Here is a 22,877-nt window from a genome sequence, read left to right on the forward strand (position 1 = left end):
CTCACTTGCTCCATCTCACACCAGGCTTGGGGAGGAAGAGCCCCTATACCCATCGCCAGGGACAACCCATCCCCAGAATCCTTTGCAGGTGGTCGGTCACAGCTTCTACTCTCTGACACTGGCTGACCTTTCACCTGGTCCAACTGGTGATCCATGACCTCCCACCTCTTGTACCCTTATGTTTCCATTTAAAAGCCTGGGAATAAAGCATATGTTTTACAAACAGCTCTCTCCACATGACAACCACCTCTAGAGATGTACACACCCATTCCTCCAAATTGGACAATTTGCATTGTATTGTCTCTCCTGTCTAAATAGTCCCTTCACACATTTCCAGTGATAAATCACATCCACCCCACTTATGTAGAAACAAAAAAACAACCCTGCACATACTGGTTTATTCCGAAGATAGACACAAAGTGCTGGAAGAACTCAGTGGGTCAGGCAGCATCTCTGGAGAAAAAGGATGGGTGACATTTCGGGTCGGGACACTTCTGCCAATAGACAATAGACAATAGGTGCAGGAGTAGGCCATTCGGCCCTTTGAGCCAGCACCGCCATTCAACATGTAATCTAATACTGTTCTCCACAGGTTCCTACATTGATCTATTTTTGATACTTGGCTCTGCAGTATTCTTAGATCCAGATCACTGACGTACACTATATCATAAAAATAGCGGTGCTGGCTCTGATCCCTGGGAATTGCCACCCCAACTATTTACCACAACCCAGGATCCTAAAACACACAAAAGATGCAGATGCTGGACATCTGAAATAAAAACAGAAAATATTGGATAAATGCAGCTTGACCTGCTGAGTGCTTCCAGCATTTTCTGCTTTGCTACAATTTTGCTTCTCGTTTCCTCATCCAATTTTTATCAGTGTAGCCACCAAACCATTTATTCCAAATTTGTTAGCTCAGCTTTTACATGAGATTTTGGCAAATGCCTTCTGAAAAACAAATCCCTTTCATTTGAATAAACCGCACATCAACAAAAGGCTACTCATATGGTTTATGATTTTGTCACCAATGCAATCAATGGCTATATGCAACCCAAGGAATCGAAAACTATATCCATTAATAAAAATGGTTTCCATTTTATTCTGTAAATCACAGTTCTGTTCTAGCCCAATATTAATATGGTCCAAATGTCAATCCGCTGTGGAACAGTCTTTGAGAGATTTGTCATGGCCAAAGAATAGCTTTCGATATATTTTAACTTTTATTCCCTTCCCTCCCCAGGAACCAAAATCACAAAAACTCAGATCCTGACAAGAAAACTATAGAGTACAGACAATGTGTGTAGAAAATATAGTTAACAACCAATCAACATACAGTTAAATGTAAAATGAACATGTAATTTTTTATGAATATATTCAATAGCGCAATCACACGCACCAAATTTGTGTTTCTTTGAAAAAAGATGACTGCAAATGGACAAAATTTTTTTTATGTTAGCTTGAAAGAAAATTTAATATTTTCCAGAGGCTGGATTTCAAAGAAATACCATTTCATTCTTCAATTTTGCCTCGTTTCTTAAAAGCTTCACGTCCACAAAATATTCCATCATACATGAAAAAAAAAATGAAGTGGCATTGTTCACAATTTATATACAACAAAAACTTACTCTATTACCGCAGATGAGTTCATAACTTTTGTTTTTATCATTTCCTGATATGATTCATCAGCTTGTTGTGAAATGAAATCAACTCAAAGAGAGACAATTTCAATATATCGGCATGATGCAAATCAACTCTAGAGATTCCGCTTCATATTTTTATTGCAGCAATTTTTTTTGCTGGCCTAAAGGAGAACTCCTAATATATGAGTTTATATATTTTGAAGGTATATTTTTCTCCATCTTATGAACCTAATTAAGCTTGAAGAACAACATATTTTCCTAAATGTATGATAAACAGATCTAGTTACTCAGAAAATATTAGTTTTAAATGGAGCTGATAGATCAGAATTGAAATATTCTGATTTCATCGCTGCAGCAATTCCCAGACCTGCATTTCAAGTAATTTAAGGACTTCCTTTAGATAGTTTTTCATATTCTTTTAACTGACATTTTATCTTCATTCCGACATCTCACTAGATTACACATGCACTAAGACAATGACAAGTCTTCTTCAGCTGTCACTTCTTATTTTGGATAAGAGGAATGTCTTATACAGGCGCACACCAATAATAGCTGCATCAAAAAACAGCAGAGACTATCTGCCTCTGATGGAAAGACAGCAATTCACATTTGTGACACTCATTTGTCAATTAACAGAACCCATCCAATGTTGACACTTGGGGCTTAAGAGATGCAGGCTAGTGTGTGATGAATTAAAAAAGACAGATGAGTAAGCTATAAGCTGCAAAGTAATACTATAATGTGCCTTAGATACGAATATCAACTGACATGTCTGACAGGTCATACAAGGTTTTGTTTTACTTTGCACTGTTTGTGTGCTTCATACTTTGTCTTCTTTGTTCGCTTTTCATCAAGGCCCTAATGTCTCATTGTGACAGGGGAAGACACTCGAGCTATTTTGTTCCAAATGCAAGTTGCTAAACTTGATCTGTCATCAAAATGCAAAATGGTTCCTACTGTGGTTAGATGGGAGAGAGGCCTTCAGAGTTTTGCGGAGATCCACATCATCTGCAAAATGCATCCAACTTTTCATCAGCAAATGCAAATAATGATCATACACAGATATCCATGCAAATAAAATGTACATACATCAGTATGCATCCGTAAATATTCATGCTTGTAAATATACATACATGCTCAAAAATAAACAGCAAGCATGCATATTAATGATATTTGAACAAGAGCTCTTAGCAATTTGCCCTTTTATTGTATCATTGTATTATAAACTGTCTTTGACAAAAAGCCAAAAGCTAAGACAGGCTTTTCAGGTAAAGACATCTAGCATTTACAAAGTTAATGTCTACTTAAGAGTGATAATGTCTTTCAAGGTTTACATTAATATGCAATGTACACCATCAGAGCTACTCTGACTGCCAAAGTGATCTCAGCAGGGTTTTTGCTCAGCAGAAAAAAAGTTAAATAATGGTGCTTTCAACAGATAATTACTGGTATGATTTAAATTTTCAATTTTAATGCTTTTTCCATAGAAGACGGCTTACATACGCAAGTGAAAATGACTTGATTTTTTTTTCCTCCCCTCCCAAGTAACATGGGATCAAACATATACACAGAGACCAGGCATTTCATACAATTTGTTTAGTTGTCAAGCTGAGTTAGGAATTGGACCAAACATTTTACAATAATTAAGATTTACAAACTCCGTGAGGTGCTATTGAAATGTTATGGTGGAAAAGGGACAAACTGAAGTTTTTTTATGCAAGCTAATTCAACAAAGATGAGTATAATGATCTCGGTATCTCAAAAAACATTCTACATATTGTGCTGTGCATTTCGTTTCACCCTTACAATTTGTGAGTTATTAGCACCTTCGAAACAATCTATTGTTCCAGCGAGAATCTGTTACGGTCGGCTCTCTTAGAAGTATTTTGTCAAAGCCCAAATCACTCAACCACCTCGCCCACATCACGAATATTTCTATCCTCCTTTGTTTGCTTGTAAACCAATCACGTTGAAGAGGCCAACACTTCCATGTACGTTAGATGACAGCTATTTCCACACCAACACTTGACAAGTTTCAATTTTTCTTTCACTTTAGACATGTTTTTTGAGCTTCCACTTCATGCAGCTCATATCAGATGAGTGAAATATATTTCACTACCTGCACCTGTTATTTTTTTAATGTAATATCCATGTAAAAAATATAATAGATAAAAAGACAAATACGCATAATAATAAATGCAGACATTTTAACATATGCCTCTTTGTAAGTAACTATATATTTTGTATGTGAACAAGGTCTCAAATTTTCAATTACCTTAATAATTGGCTAGAATTACCATGTTAAGAAGGCAGTGTACATAAAAATGATGCTTTAAAAGCATTATTATTTCTGCTACTGACAAAATATCTTAATATTTCAACACCCAAAAAGGTTTGCAGCCAAGATGAGGGGGGGAAAAAAATGTGGGGTAGAAATATTTATACAGAAAAACAGACGACATATTCGATATCCAGGTCCAAGTAGTCGTACTGTCCCTTGTCGTCAGAGCGCATACGAGGAGGACATGATGATCTCAGGCTTGTCACGGTAGCTCAGCTCAATCTCAGAGGAGTCAGCATTGCAGAGCACCATGCCTGGATGGTACGGTAGAGTTGCTGCCTTACAGCGCCTGTGACGCGGGTTCGATCCTGACAATGCGTGCTTGCCCGTACGGAGTTTGTACGTTCTCCCTGTGACCTGCGTGGGTTTTCTCAGAGATCTTCGGTTTCCTCCCACACTCTAAAGACTTCATGGTCTGGTTATGTTCCAGTTTCGATTTGAACACAAGGATATGTCTGAAGAAGGCTTCCGACATGAAACGTCACCTATTCCTTTCCTCCAGAGATGCTGCCTGACCCGTTGAGTTACTCCAGCATTTTGTGTCTATCTTCAATATAAACTACCATCTGTAGTTTCTTCCTACATAATGTTATGTTATATTGGGGCAAGATATTTAACATAATGGCAGCTTACATCATCAGTTGAAAAGTACAAATCATTAAATTTTACGGCATTGAGAAATCATGATTAACCCAAGTGGTTTGTAGTGTTTGACGAGGGAAATAAAGTGAGTTGTTAACCTTAGAAAGGAGGAGTCTACATGCAAAGTGTTACTCAGGCTTCAAAGTCAAAGCTAAACCAAAAGAGTAGAAAAGAATGGACATCTGCAGATATTTTCATTACTAAGAAGCTTGCCTCTGTGCTGAAAATTCAATGGCATCACTTTTTATCTGACCCTCTTACCAACAGGTATAGAAAGCACTCGACGTACACCAAGTTTACAAATGGACAAATTGTTACATAGCACAACACAGCACAGGAACGGGCCCTTCAGCCCATAGTGTTTGCCAAGTTAAACTGATCAAATCTTCTTCAACATGATCCATATCCCTCAATTCCTTGCACTTACATGAACCTATCTAAAAGTCTCTCAAGTGCCACTATTGTATTTGCCTTCATCACCACCCCGAGCAAAGACCTCCAGACACCTACTGTGTAAAGAAAACTGGCCCTGCATAAAAATATTGCCTTTTGATGAAAATAAATTCTCTCTGGAACACTGCCCTGTAAGAATTTTGTATTAGTCTTCTTCCAAGGACTGTTAGTATTCTCCACTTCAGGCAAGGCTGAGTCAACAGTACTGCCACAGTTTAAATTCCTGTTTGAGAGATGACCTGTCTGACAGTGTACATTCACTTTTATATTGAAGTATTAATTTGTTCTGGGTTCAGGCCTCAAGTGGGATTGTCAACCTTCTGACTAGGTTGAGTATCACCATGAAGACAAACAAAGGCATCACGCGTTTCCTGTGAAAACCTGCCATATCCTCTGGGCATCCCCATGCACTACATTGCACACATTAACAAGGTCCCCATCAGTTCCAGTGAGATCGTTACACACACCTACCTCCAAAATTGTGGAGGCTATGAGTGAGCTGCATGTCTGACTCAGTGTTAAGGGCCAGTCCCATTTGCCGATTTTTTCAGCGACTGCCGGCATCGACTGACGTATCAGGTCACTGAAAAATTTGCGGGAAATGACACGCGGTTTTTTCAAGTTTCGCAACATTTCTTTCGTCACCGCTGGATTTTTAAATGTTCAAAATCTTTTGGCGAGACTGATATGATGCCGTCAGTCGCCGAAAAAAAATCGCCAAGTAAATCAACCAAATCATATGATTGCCAGTTCTGCTTGAGACCTGAACCCATAACTTATCAACTCTTGTTGATAACAATGTTTCAATGACAGATGCACCATCTCGTAAACAAAAAATTAAACTGCAACTCTTGAGATGGATACAACAGATATTAAGTGACTGTTCAAAGGATGAGCTCTCAGATGTCCTGGCTAATATTTAAAAAAGAACATTGATTCAAATGGTTTTTATTTTGCTTATCTCTTGTTGTTTACCCATCATGATGTTCACAAAGGGACTGCTGCTTTGCTTACATTAGAATAGTTTATTGTCACATGCATCACAGTACAGTGAAAAGCTTTCTTGTTGCATGCTATCCAGTCAGCGGAAAGACTATACATGATTACAATCTAGCCCTCCACAGTGTACAGATACAGGATAAAGGGGATAACGTTTTGTGCGAGATAAAGTGCATTAAAACATTATTCATGTTTATTAATGATTAATGTTTAGTGTTTTCTGAGTCATTCGTCACTGTCACTGTAAGTCATGTTGATACTTGTGCGCGGAGCACCAAGGCAAATTCCTTGTATGTGAATACTTGGCCAATAAACCTACTTACTTAAAGTCCAAATAAAGTCAAAAAAGGTCTCCAATCAGGTAGATGGTAGGTCAGGACTGCTCACTTGTGGAGAGGATGGTTCAGTTGACACATAACAGCTGTGAAGAAACAGTCCCTGAATCTGGAGGTGTGCGTTTTCACACTTCTGTACCTCTTGACTGATTGGAGGGCGGGGGGGGGGGGGGGGGGGGGGGGGGGGAAGAGAGGAGTGCATCTTTGATTATGCTCCTGCACAATTTAATTAGCTGCAGTGTTTTTCTTCGAATTCCACAGGAGTACAAAAAAAAAAATGCTCCGCAAGTCAGGTTCACCATTCCGAGTGACCGTGTCTGATCCTGTCCTTCAAGTCAACCGTTGACTGAGATGGCTGATGCCTATAATATTAGCTCAGCTTGTACTTATAGTTTTGTCACTTCTCGCTGGGAGCGGAGGGCATACTCAGACTGATCTGCTGAGATTTTTCTCCTGCTCTGAGTTTTGAAACTTCCACATTCTTTTGTCTATCCGCTGGCCCTCCCCGACTGCTCCAATTCACCCATTAACCAAACAACATTGTTTACAGCTTTTATCCCCCTTAATCACACTGGTTTCAAGCTACCAGACACTTGCCCCAAGCCCCTTCCTCTCTGCAACTCGACAAGCTATTTTGTTTCCTTTTTAGTTCTCACCTGCTGAGTATTTCCAGGATATTCTATTTTTCATACTAGGACAAATACCAAGGCATCTCTTTCCTTGAGGTGCTACCTGAAGAGTGCTTTCAACATTTGGGCGGCATTGGAGCTCAGAATTCAATCCTGACCTCAAATGCTGTCTGTGTGGAGTTTGCTCATTCTCCCTGTGACCATGTTGGTTTCTTCGATGAGCTCTCTTTTCCCTTCCCCAAGACGCGTGGAATTGGAGGTTAATTACTTCTCGAGTCATACATTGTGGAAACAGCCCCTGCAGCCCAACTTGCCGATGTCAACAAAATTTCTACACTAGTCCCATCTGCTTGCATTTAGCCCATATCCCTCCACAGTCACCCTATCCATGTACCTATCATGTTGTTTTAAACATTGTGATAGTGCCAGTCTCAACTACCTCTTCTGGCAACTCATTCCATCTACCTACCACCCTTCGTGTAAAAAATGTCCCTCATGTTCCTATTAAATCTTTCCCTCGCACCTTAAACCTATGTCCTCTAGTTTTTGATTCCCCTACTCTGGGTAAAAGACTCTGTCCAATTTACCCTATCTATTCCACTCATGATCTTATACACCTCTATAAGATCACCCCTCAACCTCCTATGCTCTAGGGAATAAAATCCTAACCTGCTCAACCTCTCTTTATAGCTCAGTAGCTCAGGCCCTCGAGTCCTGGCAACATCCTTGTAAATCTTTTCTGCACCTTTTCAGTTAATTGGCTTCTGTAAAATTGCCCCTAATGTGAGAGCAATGAATAGAAATTGGGATAACACAGAACTAGCATGAACAGGTGATCGATGGTCAATGTGGACTTGGTGGTCTGAAGGGACTATTTCCATGCTGAATGTCCAAAATAAAACTACACCTTGTGCTTTTATGTCAAACTTACGAAAGCCCTGCAACAAATGCAACAAGACTTTATTATATATTCCAAAACATTATAATCAAGTCCAATATATAATTTTCTTCTTCGTTGCTTGATGTTCTTGCATGTTTACTTCCTGGTTTTTCAATAAACAGCAGACCAAGATACCAGCACACCTCCCATTTTAGATATGTCTTCCTTTCATGCTTAGCTTCTACAGAGAAATTGAATTGGACATCCCCACATCATTTCTTGTATTTTCTAAATATTTGGTATTCTGTTATTTGCATTAGTTTTGGCAGGGATTTATCTGATAGCTTCAGCTAACAAACAATAGACAATAGGTGCAGGAGTAGGCCATTCGGCCCTTTGAGCCAGCACCGCCATTCAATGTGATCATGGGTGATCATCCACAATCAGTACCCCATTCTCAGTATTTCATTTACATTCACTGTATCTCAGTAAACATGATAATAATAAATCTATAGCATAATTCCTACAGCAGTTTTTTTTCTCCCAATTCCAGCAACTACAGTTTCTTGTCTCTATGAAGTCTTTCATCCTGGTTGAACTGGACTAATATTATCCCTTCCACACTATTATGCCGAGTTAATACTGGTTTCTGTAGGATGTTTCTGAAAAATAGAGGAATATAATGTCAGGCTTTCAGTAATCAATATCAACCAGGGATATTTCCTGAGCATATTCATGTCAATTGAAAGCAGAATCAATAGCATCAAGGTGTTGATTGGTATCCTTAATACCCAGCTGGACAACATGTTAATCACCAAGCATCGCAAGTAATTCAAACAACTTGGCTCAGATCCTTGAATGAAGCTATACCATCCAATTATTTAAGATTGTTGACAGCTATATGTAATGGCTTTGAATGATAGCTGCCAGCTGAAACTATGCCTCAGGCTGGTAAAAAGGGGAAGAGCTTCCCGTTCTTTGATGCCCAGAGTTTCTGACTGCATGCTTCAAGCCAGCTGCACATCACCAAATCAATGGCCTGTCTAAAACCACTGGATCAAGCTGGCTCCAAAATAGAGGTTTGTCACCAAGAGCAGGAGAGCTTCCAGCAGTTCTACGCAGGCTGTAAGATCAAGTTGAATCATGCTTAACCTACACCTCAGCTCTGGAGGAATCTGATCTGATATTTCAAGTGTTATCTATCTGTTGATATCTTAAATATAATAAGGGGAGGGAAAAAAGGGCATTTATTAATAAATGATTTTACCACCTCGGGCAATTGAGGAAATTCAGAGTGTCTCCGAGGATCCTCCAGTGCTTCTACTCAGCGGCTGGTTTGAGAATTGCTCTGCCCAGGACTCTCTGCAGAGAGTAGTGCGTTTGGCCGAACGCACTATGGGAACTTCACTCGCCCCCCCTGCAGGAACTATACATCAGGAGGTGCAACTCATGCCAATAAAATCATGGGAGACCCCTTCCACCCCTGCAACGGACTGTTCCAGCTGCTACAGTCAGGCAAATGCCTCCGTTGCCATGCTGCGAGAACGGAGAGGTTGAGAAGGACTTTCTTCCCAGAGGCCATTAGGACTGTAAACTCCTATCTCACCAGGGACTAACTTCACTGAACCACTCTACTGCTTTTTTTTTTAATTGCTGTCTTTTTTCCCTTTTTCCTTCCGCCCACAATGTTTAATATGTAAAAGAATATGTGATTCTGTTCCATTCTGTTTGTAGTTTGTTTGGTTGTTTGTTTGTTTGTCTTTTTGCACAAAGTCCGCGAGCATTGCCACTTTTCATTTCACTGCACATCTCGTATGTGTATGTGACGAATAAACTTGACTTGACTTGACTTGCTGAATGTGGGCTTAATCCCCATAATTCTAAAACTTTATTGCAGGTACCAGAATATATTGGCTTCACCGCTCAGTGCAGAAGAGAATATTTTAACAATGTGAGATAATCTAATAATTTAGTTTAGCTTATTGTCACGTGTACTGAGATACAGTGAAAATATTTGGCGAAATGAAACATTCAACATAGAAGCACCAAAGCTGAAGGTAGATTAAAGAACACTGCACGTTGGTGAACGATCTGGTATCTCACAAAAAATCCCTTCTTCTGTGGAAAAAATACCACGGGACAAAAGAATGGAGAGCAATGGAGGAACTCAGCAGATCAGGCAGCATCAGCGGAGGGGAAGGGACAGTTGACATTTCAGGTTGAGACCCTTCATCTAGATCAGGGGTTCCCAACCTTTTTTGTCCCAGGCAACTTTAATAGCACATAACAATGTCATTTCACTTATTTATGAACAACTAATGAAGAACAGACCAGAACCAAACACAGTCAGTCAATGAGAAAAAATATTTACAAATCCAGAATCAACAAATTTACCCCCTGGGAAATTCACCCTTATGGGTAAATTTACCCAAGGATTGGAACCCTTGATCTAGACCTGGTGCATTCAACCTATCTATTCCCCTCATTATTTTATATATCTCAATAAGATTACCCCCTCAACCTCCTGCACTCCAAGAATTTAAGTCCTAGCCTGCCCAACATCTCCCTCAAGCTCGGACTCTCAAGTCCAGGCAACATGATTGTAAATCTATGGAATTCTCTGCCTCAGAGGGCGGTGGAGGCGGGTTTTCTGGATGCTTTCAAGAGAGAGCTAGATAGGGCTCTTAAAGATAGTGGGAGTCAGGGGATATGGGGAGGAGGCAGGAACGGGGTACTGATTGGGGATGATCAGCCATGATCACATTGAATGGCGGTGCTGGCTCAAAGGGCCGAATGGCCTACTGCTGCACCTATTGTCTATTGTCTATCTTTGCACTCTTTCCAGCTTGACAAAATCCTTCCTTTAGCTGGGTGACCAAAACTGAAGACATTACTCCAAATGTGGCCTCATCAACATCTTGTACAACTGTATCAGAACATCTCAACTTCTATGCTCAGTACCCTGACTGATGAAGGGCAATGTACCGAAAGTCTTCTTGACCAGTCTATCTACCTGTTTTCAGTGAACTAGGTACAGTATCTGCACCCCTAGATCCATCTGCTCTGCAACATTCCCCAGAGCCCTCTTAATACCAATACCCCACAATAACAGTGTAAATACGACTTACTATCTATTTTATACACCTCTATATGATCACCCTTCATCCACCTTCAAGAAATAAAGTCCTAGCCTGCCCAACCGTTCCATATAGCACAGGACCTCAAATCCTCACAACATTCTTGTAGATCTTGTCTGCACTCTTTCCAGCTCAACAACATTTCTCCTGTTGTAGGGTGACCAAAACTAAACACAATACTCCAAATGCAACCTCAGCAAGTACGGTATGCACATTCGGTTAATAGAATGTCTGCAAAGCCCAATGCATTTCAGCTAATTAACAAGTCTCACAAGAAAAAAACTTTGGCTCCATTTTCTGAATTTCTTCCATGGTTTGCATTTTATCTTGTATAGATGAGCCTCAGCTCTCAACTGCACCAAAAAAATCTATTACCGTCAACCTTACACCATTCTTTTATAATTGTAAATCTTCTATCATACCTGTAATCATGTTGTTCCGATGGAATATGTGTGTGTAGCAATATCATCCTGACCTCTCACTGCTCCTTCTTTTCTGTTGTGATGATGCTCCGTTTTAAGTGCTGTGTCAATTCAAGTCGGTTAGGTCACAAACACAATGTTAAGTAATGTACCTTGCACAGTTTAGTATTGGGTGCAACAGATGGTATGGGCTAAAGATAGACACAAATCGCTGGAGTAACTCAGCGGGGCAGCCAGCATCTCTGGATAGAAGGATATTCCTCCTATCCAGAGATGCTGCCTAACCTGCTGAGTTACTCCAGCATTTTGTGAACATCCTCTGTGTAAACAAGCATCTGCAGTTCCTTCCTACACAGATAGCATGGGTTATGACATAAAGTATAACGCTAAGAAAAGCCGCATAATGATAGTTAGAAGCGCTGAGGACAGGAAATCAACTTTTCCGACCTTTTATTTGTCAGACAGTCCTCTTGCTGTGTGTGAGGAAATTAAATACCTAGGTCATGTCATATCCGATGACTGGACGGATGACAAAGACCTCTACCGACAGCGCTGTCAAATTTATCTTCAAGCTAACATGCTTATAAGGAAGTTTTCTATGTGCTCTGACTCTGTGAAGTGTTCCCTGTTCAGAACCTACATCACACCGTTATATACTGCTCAATTGTGGTCTAATTATAAGAAAAAAGAGTATGCAGAGGCTCAAGGTAGCATACAATGATGCAATGAGGTTGCTGCTTCGTGTCCCTAGGTGACATAGTGCCAGTCAATTGTTTGTGTCCACTAGCGTGCCAACCTGTGAGGCACTCTTAAGACAGCTGATGTTTAGTTTTATGTGTCGCCTGGACAAGTCAGAGAACCACATAATTGAAGCCCTAGTCAGCCCTCTGAAAAGCTGCTATAGATTCACTTCTAGGCTAAGACGGCATTGGTGCAACAGCTTGTATATCTTATAGGCTAATATGCAATTTTTAATATATTTTTGTATCTCCTTATACTGTTTGATGTGTTATATGGACCTGTGTCTGAAATAAAGCTTTAATAATAACAATTATTATTATTAATTTCAACATTTCTTGGACATTTTCAGCAAACCATATTTTTGATCTAAAAAAATATCTCAATAAAATTACTGGTAAATAAAACAGCTTGTGCGGTATCTAAAAGAAAAGTTGGTTTTAGGCTATTAAATGATAGTGAACATCTCAACAATCTAGGCAAGCATATTTCATCAGTACATTTGGTTTAAACATTAATTTTCAGAATTTTGCTGGCAATGTGACTTCATTTATTTTAAAACAAGGGGTCTTGGCTGCCCTGGGAAAGATAAATGAGCAAAAAAATGAACACTAACCCAAAATTAATTCCTTTATTGGGAGTCTTGAACTTAATGTAAAAATATTTAAATATCTTTCAGCAGTAATAATCTTTAACAGACTCTTGTCTGAGGCAAAGGATGTAGTTTAAAACTCAGAAAGACTGAAGATATAATGCAGAGAATGTAGTATATTGTCAACAGCATCATTCTGCTCCTATGGTTGGGAGGTTAAATATCTCTTTGAGTACTCCCACTTTAAAGAAGTAAAGAGTTTGTCCAAATATCTGGGCTACTGCTCACCCACTGATGCCACTGAAAGTAGCCCAACTGGTAAGTCACCTCATTTTTTTTGTGTGTGGGGTTGATGGTACAGAACTACCTACATAACCTTGCTAATGTAACAATGGTGACTGCACTTCAAAAGTATTGGTTATAAACACAAGCGCCACATGCCGACCAGGAATTTGAGTAGAAGATGGACACAAAATGCTGGAGTAACTCAGCAGGACAGGCAGCATCTTTGGAGCGAAGGAATGAGTGACGATTCGGGTCGAGACCCTTCTTCAGACTTCAGGTCTCGACCAGAGATGTCACCCATTCCTTCTCTCCAGAGATGCTGCCTGTCCTGATGAGTTACTCCAGCATTTTGTGTCTATCTTTGATTTAAACCAGCATCTGCAGTTCCTTCCTACGCAAGTAGCACTTCAATCTCTGACATGACTCGGTTTACCATACAAATGGAACTCCAATGTTGCAAGTTATTACTTCTCCCCTGAAAGCTTGTTTATCTACCTTCAGCAAAATGAAAGGGCAGACACAATTTCATGCAATGTTAGTTTCAAACCACTGGTTCATTAACGATATTAATTCTTTGATAAGTACACATTTTAACATGACACATTGGAGTTATATCTCTGAACAGAGTTTGGCAATTATTAATATTTGACAGAATCAGACCTTAAGTGAATCAATTAAACCAGCTTTCACAATTTTAACAGAGATAACTGCTTCAGACTACAATTTCTACACGACAAAGACGACCATTCAGCTTTTTTTAAACTTGACAGGTCAAACAAAAAGCGAAACAAAAAGCACCTTCTAACCATCATCTCTCCTCTTTACTTGTCAGATTTACTTTACTAGTGTCTCCACTGAAATGTATTCGCCGTGCCAACTGCCACAAGGTGATTTTTCATGTCTTGTCAAAAAATATCTTCTATTCGTTCCATATCAACATGTCACATTTGGTGATCAGGCCATTTCTACAGACATAGATGGGCATGGTGCTCATGATGGTGTGGCTTTCATGTCCACATGATAACAAAGGTCAAATCTGTAATGTCAGTGCATGCAATGCATCAAATAGATTCATGGCAAAAACGCAGAAATTGGTTTTGCTGTGAAAGTGTTGCAAAGAGGTATAATTGCAAATTTTTAATCTCAAGTAACCTTTTCTATACATTTAAGTATCAGGTCTCCTTGACTCCTGCCACACATGAGTAGCCAATACATTTTCGAACTGTTTCCAAGTGTGAAAATGCCCAATTTCTCAATCCATTGAAACATTTGGCAAAGTGATCATGGGGAACTTCTGAAGTTCAACAAACTGCATCACTGTTCATGGATACTGCTTCATTTCACAAGAGATCTTTTTATTAAGCCTAGATATTTTGTAGCACTCAGGGAACCCACAAACATTGACTGAAGTTATTCTAAGTCCGATCAAGTCCTCTAGAGAAAACTGATGACAAAACGGAACTGCTTCACTGAAATATTACTTGAAAATGCATTCTGTTTAATACAGAACAAGTAATAAAATTACACGTTAAAAATCAAATGGAAAATACAACTGAAGGTACATGCCTGCACATTCTGATACACATAAAATTAAAACCTGAAGCTAATGGCTCAAAGTAAAATAATTAATTAATTGATAAATTGGGCAATTATACAATATGCTGCTTTGATGATGGCTTTGAAAAGTAACCCATGAAAGTACTAGGCTTGCAAGAGTAAAATAAGAAGCTTTTCTTGCTTCCAAGTAAGAATTTAATTGTTCCATCATGTACACATGACAACAAAACACTGGACTCTCGAGTTTCCACCTCTGCTCCACAATCCCAAAACTGAACTGAACCAGGTCCTCGGAGTGACTGGTCAATCCCCTTACTCTTGGTAATTGTGACTCACTAAGTATTGGAAACTTCACGTCTTGTCTACTTTTTAACCGGTAAACAATAGTTAATTACTGCTAGTTAAAGTAACAATGAAAGGAAACACTGTAGACAAGTCAGTAAGTCCAGGAATTTGTCAATAGATCAGGCAGCATCCGTGGAGTGAGAAGCAGTGAACATTCATATCAACATGTTAAAAGAACGACTGGCATGTTTGGCTTGATGAACTCATGGTAAGAGGCAGTCCATCAGGTTTTAATAATTGAAGGTTTTTTAAACATAAAATTAAAATTGATCTTCTCTGTCTTTTGTCTCTTAATCCCAACATTCTGAATGAGGATCCAGACCTGAAACGTCCTCTGGAGATGCTGCCTGACCCACTGCCTTACTCTACCACTTTAGTGTTCCACACATTCTTTCCCACCATTTACTCTCCCTCCTTGATTTAAGGTCGACATGACCCAGTCTGTACTTCCTTCAGTCTCTATCCTATTAATCATACAGTGATTGCAAATATACAAATGCTTACCACACTCATGCAGAATACAGATTAACTACAAAAACCAACATGCACATTTAGTTGTTTGACACATCATCTTCCCTACACTACAGAGGGCAATCAGGAAACTGCTGAACCAAATATTAAAATCTAATCATATCAAGTGCAGCTAACAGCAGATGCAGTTATACAGTACATCTTGCTTCTGTGCATTACAGACCAAATAAATTGCATACACTGTCTGAAAGACAAATCTTGGTCAGCATAGACAGGTTGGGCCAAAGGGTCTGTTCCTGCGCTGTGTAACTATGAAAATTTAGCAAAATTCAAGAATCCTAGGCACATTAAGTATTCACTATTTCATTTTATAACCCCGAAGGTCAACTAAACACTAAAACATGGAACAGTAATTAGTATCCAAATGCAGTCCGTTTCTATCACTATTTAAAGTGGGTTTTTTTAATTAAAGTAATATTCTGTAAATCTACACATCACTTTTTTTATATCATTCATTTAACAATCTTAATATTCACAGCATTTAACTCATGTTGCTACAGTTAGTCTTTGTTTGCAAATCATCTCGAATTTAGGAACCTAATGCGCAAGTTCCTTCTACAAAGGATATTTTTCAAAAATAATTTCACTAAATTAAGGAGGCATTTGATGCAGAACCAGATCCCCAAGGTTCAAACAAAAAAATGCTGTAACGAAGCCTTGATTAGACAGTCAAGTTATATTTGAAAACATTTACCGACAACCATTCATCCAGAGACTAAGAACAATCCCCGCAGTTATTTTCTTTTAATTTAGGAAATGCAAAGAACACATAGTGCTATGTAGTGCTCCATAATGTTGAATTATTTTGTTCTAATCCATTTGCAACATATATTTTTTTGATGGGTTCGAGCTTTTAAAAACATGTACATCCCAAAGTTTAATTCAGTGCTTTATATGCTCATTTAGCAACTTAGTTAGACTGCATTAATATACTAGGTTTTTGCTCTCTGCATTCCTGTGTTTTTCTGCCTCAATTACACTTTTTTTTTAGAAAATAGATAGTCTTATATCCCTTTTAAAGCAATATTTTCCCATACTGAGATTCATATAATTTACGTATCATCCAAAACGTTTGGCATTAAGATTTTTTTAGTGCAATCTAAATTAATACCTTAAGAGGTAGGGTCATGCTAGTTGGAAAAGCAGCAGGATCACCAGTTGAATCCGAAACATTGTCAGTCCATTTCCACACACTGGAGTGTGTGACCCATCAAGTTTATCCAGGACTTTGTTTTTCCACTAGTTGGCGAACTATGTTTTTTACATAATCAATCCGAACATCATTTTCACAAACTCATCAAAACTGGATTATTGAAGAGTTTCAAATGAGTAGAGTAAATATGCATGTTGGCTTTTGTAGATAAATCTGTATTCCGCATCGTGGAAATAGACACATAGCTTATTTAGATCTGTGCAGGAAGGAACTGCAGATGCTGGTTTACACCGAAGATAAGACACAAAATGCTGGAGTAACTCAGCAGGACAGGCAGCTTCCCTGGATCGAAGGAATGGGTGACGTTCCAGGTGACCTGAAATGTCACCCATCCCTTCTGTCCAGAGATGCTGCCTATCCCACTTAATTAGATCTTTCAGTCAAGTTTGCAGAGCCCAAAGCATGGTGAATCTCTCAGAAGGTAACAGTCCTAAGTAACCAAAACATTAACTGTTATGAAGTATGTCTTGTTACATAAATGACCCAAGAATCTTCAAATCTACTTATGTACAGTTTCCGAGAAATCTTCGGAGCTTCATGCCAAATTCAGTTCTGTGACTTTGTATGGTTACAATGCATTGCAGTGTTGCGAGTGTGAAATTTGTGTGTCATTGAATTTTACACAAAACATATGTTTCCATGGTACAATGCTTGATGAATTCTGTACCGATTATTTTCATGGTGAAGTGGAGCCAAACCTTCAAAAACTATTAACTAAAAATATAAACAAATAAGACAGCATCATGTGACACATTTATCATTGTATCCTTTTTCACGCTATAATGGCTCAGTGGGGTTTTTCAAAATGCAATAATTTTGAAAAATAAACAATTCTCTTTACAATATCATAATAAGACATATTCAACTGCAATGGATGTGGTATAAGCACCATACGATATATGCATTATTTCTCTGCGGTAAAAGAGCTCATTTTAATTTTACAAGGATTCTTATCAAGTCTATATGTATCATGCAATGTTGATACGAACCACTAACATGCCAGTATGTTTTTCTTGATTCATTATCTACTTTAAGCTACCTTTAGAATAAAAACGATCCATGTCTTTCAACTATGAAATAAGTTGTGTCTCATCAATGGCAACTAATTGCCTGTACACATTCCTTCTGTGAGATGCATATAATACCAACATAGAGGACTTTATCATCCATATGATTGAAAGGGTATCTGGAACACCGTCACATGGATGCTACTTTGATCACTTTTATGGGAACAGCCAGCCATTGAAATCAGCTTTCAGATCATTACGAAACAAAGCATATGACCCGAGAAATTATTTTTGCTTAAATTAGCAATTAACACAGATTTGTGTCACGCCTCAGTCATCAAGTAAAAACCGTGACTAAAACAGCTGAACAGCTCATTGTAATTATTAGGTCATAGATAGTGTTTTTCTGTGCATTGTTATATCAAACATCAATATTAGGGATATATATGGATAGTGTTTCTGGATAAAATGATTTTCAATGACATCTGCTGAATAGCTGGAGGTGGTTTTGATATCCCCCTCCCACCCCCACTCCACCGGCTACCTTCATTGAATGAGATTGAATGAGCAGAAACAACTCACAGCATCCTTATTGACAAGGATCCAGGTTCTTTAGAATTGAATTTATGAGCTTTTCAGACAAGCAAACTTCAAGAGAGTAGGAAGTTCAATTGCTTGTCTGGAGCAGATTGCAAACCTCTCCTCACCTACAGAAATACACAAACCTGGACTCTCAGCCGTCACCAGGTGATTTCCAGCCATCTCTTTGAAAACGTTGATTCCGCTGCTCTCTGTCCCACACAAATGGCCGAAGACCATGGCTTACCATTCATTTGACATCAACATTAGCATTGATATTCTGTATTAGATGGTAGAGCCAGACTTTAAAAAAGTAACACACCTGCTTCTCAATTTCAAGGACGCCTCTAACTTGTGACAAGCTTGAAGCCAACAAGATGTCTGCAATATATTTCTTCTGATTTGCCCCTTATTGTACTATTTTCTGACAGGAGGAGTGACAAGTCTGGGAACTTTCCACTGTGTGTTCCTGTTGTAAGTTTAAGTTAATCAATGTATTATGGTTTGTAAACAAACATATTCAAATTATGATATATAGAAACAATGGAAAGATGCACATTATAGTTATCAGGCTAAAAGGAAATCTTTCAAGTCTAGATGATGCATTATAATTCAATAGCTTTACTGTAGATCATGTGTAGCAATGCCACTCAAGAAATGAGATGCTCACTGCAGAATTTAAGTGCTATTACTTACATCCTTGGAGATAAAGTGCGTTGATATGCTCTTTGTGGATAGAACCTTACCTTAGTAGATTGAAACTAAGATCTAAGCGTTTTGTGAAAAGTCCATGTTTGCTGCCAAGTTGTTCAGGGATTGCTTCACAATCTTGACTGATGTAAGAAACCTGCACAACACAAATTATTTATTTTAAATATTAAATAAATTTGAAATAAGCAGATTAAATTGGCTTTTAACATTTCTGTATATCTAAATGCATTTTCGGCACTGTTTGAGAAATGATGTACAAACACATGGATATATGTGTTATCTTTAATATAATTGAAACTAGATTATAAAGTCTTCTACTATTAACAAGTAAGATGAGTGTGATTAAAGATAAGTAATGAACCCATTTGCTTGTCGGTGTGGGTTCGATGGGCTGAGGACCCTGTTTCCCCCCTCTATCTCTCTGACGACTGGACTGTGAATTTACAAATGAACAGGTTAGTGAAATGAAGGAAATAAGAGCAGCAAACTTTGTTGTGGGTAGGATGGCAATATTACATAGAAACGTAGAAAATAGGTGCAGGAGAAGGCCATTCGGCCCTTCGAGTCAGCACCGCCATTCATTGTGATCATGGCTGATCGTCCCCTATCAATAACCCGTGCCTGCCTTCTCCCCATATCCCTTGACTCCACTATCCCCGAGAGCTCTAACTAACTCTCTCTTAAATCCTCCAGTGACTTGGCCTCCACTGCCCTCAGTGGCAGGGAATTCCATAAATTCACAACTCTCTGGGTGAAAACATCTTTTCTCACCTCAGTCTTAAATGACCTCCCCTTTATTCTAAGACTGTGGCCCCCTGGTTCTGGACTCACCCAACATTGGGAACAATTTTCCTGCACCTAGCTTGTCCAGTCCTTTTATAATTGTACAGTAAAATTAAAGAGGTCTGCATTTACGATGAATAATTCTTCATTCACTTTTTTAAACCACAGTAGAGAATTGGTGATTCAGCAAATCGCTCGAAGTTGAAGCACAGCAGGGAATGCATTGAAAACTCAGCTCAAAACCGTTCTGTCTCGCTATATTCACCTCCTTCAGAATCTGTTTAATGCGCCGTTTGTCACCTCAAACATCTGATCTGTGACTTGGGGGCCACATTCTCCCTTCTGCTCAGGGGTGTCTCGGATTGTTACTAAAAACACCACATAGTCACGGGTTCTGACATCACCCATCATCAGAATCAAGAACACAGTTGCTCCCCCCCCCTTGGTGGCACCAATCATCATTAATGTTCTTCAGAAAATAATCCACTACAACTTCAGACGTACAGCAACATTGATGTCTTTTACATGCTTTCCGGGGTGACCCAGCAAGCCATCAGCTGCATACAACAACCAACATTAAAACATATGATGATTGAAACTGCCATTGATTTCCGCATCAAGCTCAGATGCAGCAAAGTCATTTACAACCCAGTCAATCCACCTCATGAACATTTAGGGATTGTCCACTGCACTCATAGAACTATACCTTGAAGTCACAATTTCATCTTAAAACACAATATCCAGTTATGTCCTTACCCAATTTCAGGCAGAGCAGTCAGAGGTGGTCATAAAGTGGTATCCAGCAAGTCCTGGTAGCACCAATGTGAATGAGAATCCTCACGGCAAAAAGCAAGGAAATTCCCCTCCACTCCTTTGCTCAGCTTCCAACTGAACACTGCTCCATGTTGAACAACACTTGGAAGAAGCACTGAGAGCATCAAGTCCACAAAAGGTATTCTGGACAAAGAACCCCATCAGGGGCGGCACGGTGGCGCAGCGGTAGAGATGCGGGTTCGATCCCAACTACGGGTGCTGCCTGTACGGAATTTGTACGTTCTCCCCATGGTTTTCTCCGAGATCTTCGGTTTCCTCCCACACTCGAAAGATGTACAGGTTTGTAGGTCAATTGGCTTCGTATAAGTGTAAATTGTCCCTAGTGTGTGTAGAATAATGTTAATGCGTGGGAATCGCTGGTCGCCACGGATTCGGTGAACCGAAGGAACTGAGTCTCCGCTGTATCTCTAAACTAAACTGTGCAGGGCATCTTCATAAGCATCTCCACACCACCTCGCTCAGACACAACTCAAATGGTTCAGCCAATGTTACAACTACTACTTTAACCCAATTTTCATAAGCAAAATTAACACAGCCACAAAAAACAAGTTGAAGTTACTGAATTTAAGAAGTGAGGTGGTCCTTTTCTATCATCCTCAACAAAATAAGTTGTGCTCCTTAAAAAAACAAAACAGTTACCAACATTACTATTCACAGGACAAGAAACAGCAATATAAAATACATTGTCTGAATACATTGTCAAAGTCTGAAGAAGGGTCTTGACCTGAAACGTCACCCATTCCTTCTCTCCAGAGATGCTGCCTGTCCCATGGAGTTACTCCAGCTTTTTGTGTCTATCTCCGATTTAAACCAGCATCTGCAGTTCCTGCTTACACTATGTAAAATACATGCAAGCTTCCAGTCTCTGAAGAAAGATTTATTTTATTTTGATTACCAAAATGGGGAGTTTCTACCTCAGATTTCCTCTCAGCGACAGGAAGAAGATAAAAGTCAGGCTTTTATACCCAGAGAGAAAAATATGAGGACAGCTTCACAGAAGCAGGCACAAAAATATGTTAACAGATCACTTGGCCCTGCTCCCAGTTGAAACAAATAAGCAGCGGGAGACGTCTTTGAAGAGTGAGGAAAGAATTCCACCTCCATATAAAAATCTTTAGGGAATTTCTCCTTCAAAGAAAGAACACCATAAGGCATGTAGAGAAAGTTGAAAACTGCTTAATTAGGGGGGGAATGTTTTGCTTTGTCTTAAATTTCGAAATAGAAATTAGTTTAATATTTGCTCAAAGATTTTGTGATAAGTTAGCGCCAATGCTCAACAGATATAGTTCATTCTGTGTATAATACTGCGAATTAATCATCGCTGGTTTCATGCATTTCCAATTCCACGTTAACTTCAGAAACTCAAATGAAAGTTATCAGCTGCAGGGTAAATCATCAAAACTATTCATATCAAAAGATGTGAACATACACATGCACAGTGCTTTTGTGTACTGTCGAAAAAAAGTACTGGGCACAAAACAAACAGGCACTTGAGAAGCATTCAGCATTAGAATCACATGATAAAGAGGAATGCTCTTTTCTTGAGAAGCGAGATGGCATATAGGTCAATTAATTAGCAGGGTGGACTCATTCAACAATCTGTCCTCTGTTCAATCCGATATAATTAACAGACTGGTTTGACCATGAATACAGTCAGGACCGAGCATGCCTCGATAAAGCAATGAAGATGAGAACATCAGAAATTAGCAGAAAGTCATTGGGTCCTTCACAAATTTAAAATAGAACTGCAGCTTTGTTATCTCACCTGCAAATGACTCTCATCGGGTAAATACACACAGTAAACATGGAGATTCTAAACACTAAACGAGAGTAACGCAACCAGTTGCTTATCCAAATAAGAACCCTGCCTCAGTGACAACGTTTACTCTCTGTTCTCTACAGAATATATCAACGCTGAATTAAATGCCCGATTTTCATTAGAAAGGTACAGGTGGCAGGCCCAGAGAAAGTACATACATTTACATAATCGTGGGCCTGGCCTGAGTAAGCAATGTACAGAGAATGTGACAATTCACATGTTCACAAGTCCCAAGAGCAGAATTAGGCCATTCGGCCCTTCATGTCTACTCTACCATTCAATCATGGCTGATCTATATTTCCCTCTCAACCCCATTCTCATCCCTTCTTTTATAACCCATGACACCCTTACTAATCACGAATCTGTCAATCTCCATCCATCTTAAAAATATCCATTGACTTG

The 22,877-nt window shown here is 39.2% G+C and overlaps 1 protein-coding gene across 1 annotated transcript in view; it reads right to left on the bottom strand.

Moving 5' to 3' along the window:
* The window catches only part of lrmda (leucine rich melanocyte differentiation associated), a 645,680-nt gene that overhangs the window by 614,547 nt on the left and 8,256 nt on the right, over positions 1 to 22,877 (bottom strand). Inside the window, exon 2 of the mRNA XM_033012480.1 lies at positions 19,075 to 19,175. Within this exon, the coding sequence (XP_032868371.1) occupies positions 19,075 to 19,175 (101 nt within the window). The remainder of the gene's footprint in view (positions 1 to 19,074; positions 19,176 to 22,877) is intronic.

This window comes from Amblyraja radiata, chromosome 37 (assembly GCF_010909765.2).
Source record: "Amblyraja radiata isolate CabotCenter1 chromosome 37, sAmbRad1.1.pri, whole genome shotgun sequence".
NCBI classification, from domain to species: Eukaryota; Metazoa; Chordata; class Chondrichthyes; order Rajiformes; family Rajidae; genus Amblyraja; species Amblyraja radiata.